The sequence below is a fragment of the Myodes glareolus genome, chromosome 9 (genome assembly GCF_982192425.1).
Source record: "Myodes glareolus chromosome 9, mMyoGla1.1, whole genome shotgun sequence".
In the NCBI taxonomy this organism is placed as follows: Eukaryota; Metazoa; Chordata; class Mammalia; order Rodentia; family Cricetidae; genus Myodes; species Myodes glareolus.
The window spans coordinates 64,957,177-64,967,344 of NC_142034.1; the positions used below are offsets into that span (position 1 = coordinate 64,957,177).

The 10,168-nt window shown below is 49.2% G+C and overlaps 1 protein-coding gene across 2 annotated transcripts; it reads left to right on the top strand.

The window, feature by feature from the left end:
• The first annotated feature begins 570 nt into the window (after positions 1-570).
• On the top strand, positions 571-3,822 carry Prss38 (serine protease 38). Of its 2 annotated transcripts, none has more exons than XM_048439998.3 (5): positions 571-774; positions 953-1,115; positions 1,745-2,016; positions 2,772-2,914; positions 3,323-3,822. In XM_048439998.3, the coding sequence occupies exons 1-5, from the start codon at positions 636-638 to the stop codon at positions 3,572-3,574; spliced, it is 969 nt and encodes a 322-aa protein (XP_048295955.3). In that variant the 5' UTR covers positions 571-635; the 3' UTR covers positions 3,575-3,822. The 2 variants fall into 2 exon arrangements, with proteins under 2 accessions (XP_048295955.3, XP_048295957.3); XM_048440000.3 differs by having other exon boundaries at positions 2,705-2,914; positions 3,323-3,457.
• Positions 3,823-10,168: the final 6,346 nt, after the last annotated feature.

Here is a 10,168-nt window from a genome sequence, read left to right on the forward strand (position 1 = left end):
GTCAGATCCCCGGAATAAGATGTGAGCTGTGAGCTGTCATGTGGGTGCTGGGAATTGAACCTGGGTCCTCTGGAAGAACAACCAGTGCTCCTAGCCACTGAGCCATATCTCCAGCCCCTGAAAGAAGTTTCAATAGCAGATATTGTATGTGTAGATAGTAATAATTTGACAGATCAGAGAGAGCTAAAAGCACTGCGATTTATAACACAGAATTCTCAAACAGAATCTGTATATCCAGGTCTGACCATGGTGTGTGTGTGTTGGGGGGGATTTAAGGGTCCATCCTAAATACTGTCAGTTGATAGGTCCCTTCATCTTCTGGGGACGGTTACCCGTTGAAGACATCATCAACAAGTATACAGGCCCAGGTACTGTCGCCTGTACCTGAGGTGAGGTCAGGCATCCTGCCGTGTTGGCAGTGTGGTCATTTGGCAGTCTTCAACATTAGCCTCCCCATGGCTCAGGCTCTCTCTGTCGACATTCACCGCTCACTCGCTCAAAGTCACCTGCTGGGGGCGCCACCAACGCATCCAGTATCAAGTCGTCACGTGTCCGGCTTGCGGCCTCACGGGGAAGGGGGGCACTCACATTTCCTAGTCAGCTGCCCCCTCCTGTTGGGCTGCGCCTCCGGCTTCATGGCCGACCCCGCTTCCGACCTGGGCCCCCTGGGATACCTGCTACTACTCCTGCTGGTTACCCCAATCTGGGTCGCACCAGTCAGTCACCGACACCGACACCCTAAAAGCCAGGCAAATTCACTGAGTAGTGATGCGGGTAGGTCCCCGTCCCAGAGTCTGGGACGGGTGGTCCTTTCAACCCGGGTGGAACCTCGGCCCTAACACCCGGCCTGGCCCCTCCCAACTCACACACACGTTGTCTCCCCTCCCCCACCGTGGCCCGCCCCTTCCGTGGCGTGGCCTTGTGCCCACTCAGCATTTGTTTCTCTTCTCAGCCTGTGGCCAGTCAGTTCTTGAGGGTAAGATCTTGGGAGGAATGCCGTCCCCCTTTCAGAAATGGCCGTGGCTGGTCAGCCTGCATTACGCTGGCTTCCATATCTGCGGTGGCTCCATTCTCAATGCCTACTGGGTGCTGACGGCAGCACACTGCTTTGGCAGGTGAGAGGTGCAGGGGCTGTTAGGGGTAATGGGACAGGGACACAGGAAAGGAGAAGCCTGGACCATGTACATGCCCATGGCTTGGACTGCTGTACCCACTCTCAAAAGTTCTTTGCTCTGTACATCAAGCCCTATCCACCATGACTGATACACTCATGTCCCTGTCCTCTGGCTCCAAGTTGCTTCCCGTGGACCAACATAGATTTATCCGCCCTGGCTAGTGGCCAGACCAGTACCTGGATGCATGGCCTGTCCTCATGAGTGTAGCCCTTCTTTACCGACTAAGCTATGTTCCTACCGGCTTTACCCTCATCAGGAAGGTCCCCCACACTAGAGGCCGTGTTTTCCACAGTGAGCACAGAGCTTTCTCTGGGCAGATGGCCCTGCCTCCTGAGCATCCTCCAGTCAGGCCCACAGCTGTTCGGAAGAGGCCAAAGGGGGTCCATGTGCATGGTTATCCGGCTCTCATAGGCACAGACTCCTAGTGGTCCCCAAGGCTCCATCAGCCCAAATCAGGACCTCTGCGAGGTCTGCACTGGTCTGCAGGCAGGCACGTGCTTTTCAGTCTGGCATCTGTGGGCTGATGACGCAAGGGGCTGCAGGCAGTTGGCCTCCATTCTGGTCGACAGGGAGAAGAAGATTGAAGCCTTTGATGTGTATGTGGGCATCAACAACCTCGATGTGGCCACCAAATACACCCAGTGGTTTGAGATTAACAAGGTGATCCTTCACCCCACCTACGGAATCTTTCACCCTGTTGGCGGGGATGTGGCTCTCGTGCAGCTGAAGAGCGGCATCACATTCTCTGACTTCGTGCTCCCAGTTTGCTTGCCGCCTTTAAACCTCAACCTCAACAATGCGCCTTGCTGGGCCGCTGGATGGGGACTGGTCTCACAGCAAGGTACGAGCTAAACACGATCTCATAGGAGTAGAGCATAGAATGGGTGTTCATGACGTCTGGGAAGGTGAATAGGAGAACAGCCAGAAGATGCAGACACTAAGGAAATAGTCCACCGCCAATAAAATATAGCTACTGGAGATGAAAATTCCATTAAGAGGTTTATGGCAAGAGGGAGAAACAGTGACCTTGGAGATAGATGAATAGAAATTATCCATATTGAAACAGCAGCAACAAAATATGTGTGAAAGGGGAACAGAATGAGAAGGAAAAAGAAACTCCCAAAAGTAGGTGGGGCTTCCCTGTATGGGTGGGGCTTCCCTGTATGGGTGGGTATCTTGTGAGTGGGGCTTCCCTGTATGGGTGGGGCTTCCCTGTATTGGTGGGTATCTTGTGAGTGGGGCTTCCCTGTATGGGTGGGGCTTCCCTGTATTGGTGGGTATCTTGTGAGTGGGGCTTCCCTGTATGGGTAGGACGTCCCTGTGTGGGTGGGGCTTCCTTGTGTGGGTGGGGCTTCCTTGTGTGGGTGGGGCTTCCTTGTGTGGGTGGGGCTTCCCTGTGTGGGTCAGGCCTGTCTGTGTGTTGGGTGTCTCTTGCATATGTACAGGACTCCTCTTGAGGTGGGGATTCCATCCAGTTTTGTCCTCCATTGACCAAGAACCCAAGGATATCTGTGGCTCCTTTCCTCCAGGAACTAAGACTTCGCTGGACTCAGACAGGCACCCTCACCTGGCAGTTCCTCTCCCTTCTCCTCATAGGCGACACCTTGAAACAGCTACAGGAAGTCCAGTTGCCACTAATCCCCAAGTTCCGGTGCCACCTGCTCTATGGATTTTCATCTTACCTCCTGCCAGAAATGCTGTGTGCTGGGGACCTCGCGAATGTGAAGAATGTGTGTGAGGTGCGTCCCATTCTTTCAGACCAGAGCTGGGCTCTGGTGGAGGTAGGGGGCTGCTGGGGTGGCTGGATCCGGGCAGTGTTGGGCTCTGGTGGAGTTAGGGACTGCTGGGGTGGCTGGATCCGGGCAGTGTTGGGCTCTGGTGGAGTTAGGGACTGCTGGGGTGGCTGGATCCGGGCAGTGTTGGGCTCTGGTGGAGTTAGGGACTGCTGGGGTGGCTGGATCCGGGCAGTGTGTCACCACCACACACTCACACACTTGAGCTAGATCTCAGTGCTGAGGCTCAGGGCTCTTTGGCAGTCAGACAGGGGACTTTGTAAGGGGGGCAGGGGGAAGTAGGACATAGGCCACCCTGCACCCGAGGGCCATACCTGGACTAGTAGATCACAGACAGCCCCTCTTCCTTCACAGGGTGACTCTGGTGGCCCACTGGTGTGCAAGCTGAACCAGACCTGGCTGCAGATTGGAATAGTTAGCTGGGGCCGCGGGTGCTCCCAACCCCTGTACCCAGGGGTGTATGCCAATGTCTCCTTTTTTTTGAGTTGGATTCATTATCATGTGAATACCACACCCATTCCTCCTCAGCTGTTCCCCTCGCTCTCTCCATCCCTGAGAGCCACCCTTAGCGTTTTTGTGACCGTGCTGGTGAGCCTGTTGGTGTGAGACGCCACCCCTGTGGGATGCCTCATGCCCTGTTCCTATTCTCTGTAGCTCTCCAGCCCCATCCCCACACACTTTGTGTCACGAAGCCAGGACACTTGTCCCAGACTTTATCTAAGTCTGTAAAAAGCTGAGCAAAGGAAGCGGAGAGGATCAGAGATGAACCAGGAGGGAGAGCTGGGGGACAGCTGGGGTGAGCCAAGAGCTTGAGCTCTCTACAGTCAAACTTATTAAAACATTCGTGAAACAACCGCCTTGGGGTTCCTGGCCTCGCCTCCCACTCCAGTCTCATTCCAGAGCCTTCCCTGCGCAATGGGTAAAGTCCACACATTTAGACATGTGTCCCACAGGAGACTGGAGAGAGGGCTCAATGCTTAAGAGCACTGGCTGCTCTTGGAGAGAACCCAGGTTCAATTCCCAGCAACCACATTGCAGCTCACAACCATCTGTAACTCCAGTTTCAGGGATCTATCTAATGCCCATTTTTGGCATTCACAGACACCAGGAACAAGGCACACATGAGTTACATAGATGTACATGGAGGTGAAACATCTATCCACATAAGATATAGTAATATATTTTATTATATAAATAAATTATATAAAATATAGTTTCGGGGGCTGGGAAGAGAAAGGTACAAAACAAACTGAACTTTTCTAGACACCTGGGCACGTCTGTGGGCACAGCCCAAGTGAGAGGAAAGGTGACGGATTCAGTTTAAATGTCAAAAAAGAGTTTTTGAAACAAGGCAATATCCTAAGTGGGGACGCAGAACACATAAACTGAGAATGAGCAGATACGGGGAAGAAGTTGAAAGGGTATGTGTAGAAATGAAACACAGCAGAAAGCTCTACAGCAGGTAGATCTGCAGGTAGCTCTACAGCAGGTAGGTCTGCAGGTCCCCAGGTTCTGCCAGCTTCAGATAGAAAATATCCCCCCGAATTTCATGTCTGCCGAACATGAACCATCTCCCCAGACAATGCAGCATGACGATGATTGACGTAGCAGCTGCACTATGTCAGGGGTCATAGTCGCCTAGAGGTGGCTGCACAGATTTGTGTGAGGAAGCAGGCCTGGTGGCACAGGCCTGGTGGCGCAGGCCTATAGTTCTGGCACTCGGGATGTTGAAGTAGGAGGGTGATAAGCCTGAGGCCAGCCTGGCCTACCTGGAGAGAACCTGTCTTTAAAAAATGTATGTGGAAGGATGTGAGAAGCACGTCATTTTTATGGGGGTCCAAGCTTGTGGCAGAGTTCTGCCGCAGACCCCGCAAGATGCCGAAGGACCTCTGGATTTCAAAATATTGTCTTTTCTTTTTTTTTTCTTTTCTTTTCTTTTCTTTTTTTCAAGACAGGGTCTCTCTGTGTAACAGCCCTGGCTGCCTTGGGACTTTGCTTTGTAGACCAGGCTGGCCTCAAACTCACAGAGATCCTCTTGCCTCTGTCTCCCGAGTGCTCGGATTAAAGGAGTGTGCCACCACCACCACCCAGAAAAATGCTTCTTTTTGAAAGAAAAAAAAAGTCAAAAAGTAGGGAAGCAATTATTAACTTAAGATAGAACATGCAAACAAAAGTCCACAAAAGAAAAGACACAGAGAATACCTACTGAGTAGACTGTGTGTAAGAGCTCAAAGAAGGTATTATATGTAATTCTATGCAAATAAATAGTTTAAAAGTACTTTAAAAAGCTAGCCCCCATGGAGAAAGAAGGTTAAAACAGACCAGATTCCATAAAAAAGTGCAGATATTTAAGAAAGTGACACTTACCCTCACTCCCACTTAGTACAGTCCCTGGGAACAAGTTTCCTTGGGAGATGGACTTAACCTTCAGCTACAGAGATGTCCCAGCACTGTTTGGACTGCTGGAAACTCACATAAGAGCAGCCTTCTACTTGCCATCAGGAGCAGCTTTGGATGAAGATACATTAACATAATCCAATGTATGGATAGGAATTCAAAAACCCTAATGAGGGGCAGGTGAGATGGTGCAGTGAGGAAAGGGGCTTGCCATCAAGCCTAAAGGCCTGAGTTCAATCCCAGGGACCTTCAGGGTAGAGACAACTGACTCCACAAGATAGCCTTTAAGCTCTGTGTGTGTCTTTTAGCACAGGAGCACATGCACACATACATAATAATAAATAATACATGATAATATTAGTATTAATACATAAAAATTAGTTATTATTATTAGTTTTTTATTAGTAGTAGTATTAGTATAATACATAATAATATTAATAATACATAATAATATTTATTAATAATATATAATAAATAAATAAATAATACATAATAAATGTAGTGAAAAATAAATAAAAACCCTATGGAAAGATTTACAAACAGAATCCTAGTTTACTTTTCAAAATAGTGCCCTACGATCAAATGGGACCTAATCTACCATATGAGACTGATTAAATGTTAGGCAGGGTGGTGGTGATGCACACCTTTAATCCCAGCACTCTGGACACAGAGGCAGGTGGATCTTAGTGAGTTCGAGTCCAGCCTAGCCTACAGAGCTAGTTTCAGGACAGCCAGGGTTACACAGATAAACCCTGTCTCAAAAAACTAAAGGGATTAAAAAAAAAGTTAGTAAATACATAGATAAAATTCACCGTATCCGTTGTTCTGCTTTGGCGAATACCAATGAGAAAGTTTTTTGACAAATTCAGAAGCCATTCTTGTTTTCAAAAGCAGGTAGGATTATATGGCTAAGAAGCTGGGTGCTTGAATCCCTCAGTCTAACCTTGGCAGAGTGGCATTAGAGATGCTCTAAGGCCTGAAATACAGGAAGGCTGGAGCAGTCCCTGCTCTGCGCCTGAGTCCGTCACCCACGGTCACACGGAGGACCTGTCCCAGGAAATGGAAGGAATGGTTTGAGACATCTTTTGTAAAAAGGACTTGAAGGAAAGTGAGAAATGACCATGGGCATCAGCCACTTGTGAAGAGAAACACTTCAGAGGTGGCTGTGCCTCAGCAGAGAGCACACTCTGGCAGGGAAGACGAGAACAAGACTCCATGCCTGGAGCCCTAGCATGGCTTGCGGAAACGGTGATGAATCCCTTAGACGCCTCCACAGGCGGAGTGTCTTACAAAGCTCCTGTGTTTCTTTGGCTCACAGTTCAGAGCACGGTGCTAGAACCATACCATGGTAGATAGCACCCCATCATGGCACCAGAGCACATCAGAGAGTGCTGCCCACCAGTCGCCCCCTCTCCTTAACCCACAAATCTAGAAGTTCGTGTGTGATTAATCTACTGTGAGACCAGTTCCTCAGCACCCAGGCAACTCTACAGGAAACTGACTTATGACTTAGGGACGAAGTGTCAGACACATGGATATGGAGGACATAGCCAAGCCCGAGGACCCCTAAAAACAGCAAAGAAGCAAAGAAAAAGGAGACTTGAGGCTAGGCATATGGTTACCTATATACTTGCCTAACATGTCTGAAGCCTAGGGATGGATTTCCAGCACCGCATAAATCAGGTATGGTGCCATACACCTGTGACCTCAGTACTTGGAAGATGGAGATGGAAGTTCAGGAGTTTAAGGTCACCCTTGGCTTAAACTTTTTTGAGACAGGTGTTGTCTCAAAAAATGTAGGTTTTAATAGATGGTATACAGTTTATATTCTCAGCCAGGGCAACTCGAAGTAAAGTGGGAGAGTTCTTTTGTGCTTTTGGCCCTAGACGGGTTGATTTCCATGTTTATATCAAATCACAAGTAAGCAAATACGCTCAGAACAATTTCAACGTGAAAGCCAGTAGCATAGGCCTATGTCCAGTGGTGCTGACACAGGCCTGAAGCTCAGTACTTCGATATGTGAGTAAAAGTGAGGCATGGTAGTATAAGCACGTAATCCCATCACTTGGAAAGTTGAGGCAGAAGGATCGTGAGCTTGAGGTTAACTTGGGTCATAATGTCCTTTAAAAGAAAATAAAAATCATAAATGCTGTAAAAGGAGTCAGAAAATTGTCACATGCCAGGTAGTCGCATTGATACGGATAAGAATGAAATAGGGTGGCTAGCTTCTGCTGCCCTAAATCTCACATGCTGGCATGAAACTGCAGAGAAGCTCCATGTGCTCTCCGTGCTGTCTGCATCGTTTCCATCCATAAAATTTACATTGATTTTATCAGCCATTGTTCAAGATCAACTGTGAACACACTGGGTCTCTTTTCCCAGCCTATCTTTCAACATTCGGGGCCAGCAGGGACCGTACAGGCCCCAACTCAAGGAGAGGTAGAGCACACCGCAGTCACACCTGTCCCTGTCTGGGTGTGATGTCACGAGCCAGAACTCTTGTCAGTCCCTGGATGTGCCAGGCCTCTCCAGGAGATGCAGGGCTGAGGAAGATGCCCTGCTCTAAGCAATGCAGGTATGGCTCTGCTGTTGTCACCAACTCCCCAGTTTCTGGTGACACTGACACAGGGTTTCCGTGGTCAGCCACGCCCACTCGCCTGAGATAGTGATATGTAAGGGACGAAGAAGGTTCCTACACCAAGTCCGTGGCCATTATGCAGAACAGTGGGGTGAATGTTTAAAATGTGTATTGTGAGAGATCACTTTGTGTGTGTGTGTGTGTGTGTGTGTGTGTGTGTATGTGTGTGTGTGTGTGTGCATGTGTACATGTTTGCGAGGAGGTGTGCCTGTGTGCACCTGCACATGGAGGGCACAAGACAGCCTCAAGTGTTGTTCCGCAGGCACTGACCACTTTGTCCTTTTGACTTTGTTTGTTCGTTAGTTTTTAACGTATATGAGTGTTTTGTCTGCATGGAAGTCTGTGCACCATGTGCATGCCTGGTGACTGCAGAGGCCGGAAGAGGACATGAGATCCTCTGTGACTGAGTCGAAGATGGTTGTGAGTGCCGGGGCTAGAACCCAGGTCCTCTGAAAGAGCAGCCAGTGCTTTCAGCCATGGAGCCATCTTTCTAGCTCCACATCCCTGGATTTTTCACTGGCCTGGCACTCGCTCAGTTTGCTAGTCTAGCCTGCCAGCCACCTCTAGGGATCCTTCTGTTTCTGTCTCTCCAGAGCAGAGATTCAAGCACGTGCCGTCATGTTGGCTTATTTTACATGGTCCTGGAGTTCAAACGCAGGTCCTCGTGCCTACATAGGGAGCATTTACTGAGCCATTTCCCCAGTGTTTGGGGATCATTTTTTTTTTAAGTTCATTAAATTGCCTTTCAATTTATTTACTGTTTTACAGACCCACTTTCTCTATTTTTTAAATTTTCCAGTTGTCATAATGTTACACACTTTTGAATACGGTGTGCTGTTTCAGTGCATGCAGATCCTGAGCAAAGTGAACATGCGTCTTCCCCTCTCAGGCATGGAGGGCCCCCATCTTCCTCCTACTATCCCTCAGCCTGTTGCATTTGCACATGAAAACCCTCATTGCACATTAAGGCTGCTGATGCAGGCATTTTCCAAGCTACTGAACTTGCCTCCTCATTTGTAGCTCCCAATTTGTGGTTTTCCTCCTGAGACACCAGAGCCTGCTGCTTCCTGGCATCCTGACATCTTCTGCCACAAGGGGGCAGTTCTCTGGCATCCAAGAGAAGGACTTTTCCTGGACCCTAGGCCATATGTACTGGCTCCAGTGAGGGCTCCTCCACCTCCACCCCAGAATGTTTGGAGCAGGGACCTACTCAGCAGGAGGCACAGTTGTGATGTCTTGCTCGGGGTGCTGAGGCTGCTAGTGGAGGTGGCAGATTGAAAGCATCTCCTTTGTTCTGAACGCTGCAGGGTGAGAACAGGTGTTACAGACTCGTCCATGCTGGAGATGCCTTGAGCTGCTTCACACTCCAGCCTGGCTTGTGTTCTGCTTTCTCTTCTCCACTGTCCAGAAGGGAACCTGTGGAGCATGGACCTACTCTCGGGAGAGCAGTTGTGATGTCTGACTTGGGCTGTTGAGATTGGTAGTGGGAAACTGGAGATGGACCCATTGAGTTCAAGAGCCAGAAGGGCCTATCTTCCCCCACTGGCTTTTTGAAATCCTCCCAGCTCCAACCCCTCAGGAATACCATGCCCCCCTAATAATATGGCATTTCATGGTATTCCTGAAAGGTTGGAGCTGGGAGTAAAATAGAATATACTCATCACAATAAAGGGCATGTTTGAAAAGCCCACAACTGGTTCCATGCTTAATGGAAAAACAGACAACATTTCCCCGAGATCAACACTACAAGAACATGAGATTTCCACCCAGCTCTCAGCATCTCACAGAGAGTGCTAGCCCGAGCAAGCAGGCAAGAAAAAGGAATCGCAGCCCAACGGGAATAGGAGAAGAAGCACTTTCTGTATGGCATGGCTTTATACTGTGGACATTTCTAAGACACACACACACACACACACACACACACACACACACACACACAAACCTCAGAAAGTTGCACGATACAAAATCCACACACAAAATCAATCACACTTACAAACATTAGCCTTCAACAGCCCCAAAAGGAAACAAAGAACACCAGATACAGGCCCAGGACAAGTGCCCAGGGCCCACCCACAGAATCAAAGCCATGGAGTCAAGGCCACAGAGTCAAGCCCACATTTCTGGCCTGCTTCCTGGTACACATGGCTGAGCAACCATGGGCAGAG

What these genes read in the sequence shown, in the direction of transcription:
- Prss38 (XM_048439998.3), top strand. Translation starts at nt 636, where the DNA reads ATGGCCGACCCCGCTTCCGACCTGGGCCCCCTGGGATACCTGCTACTA. An exon ending in GCAGCACACTGCTTTGGCAG is followed by an intron (nt 1,116 to 1,744) that starts GTGAGAGGTGCA and finishes TCTGGTCGACAG; the next exon opens with GGAGAAGAAGATTGAAGCCT. An exon ending in ATGTGAAGAATGTGTGTGAG is followed by an intron (nt 2,915 to 3,322) that starts GTGCGTCCCATT and finishes CTTCCTTCACAG; the next exon opens with GGTGACTCTGGTGGCCCACT.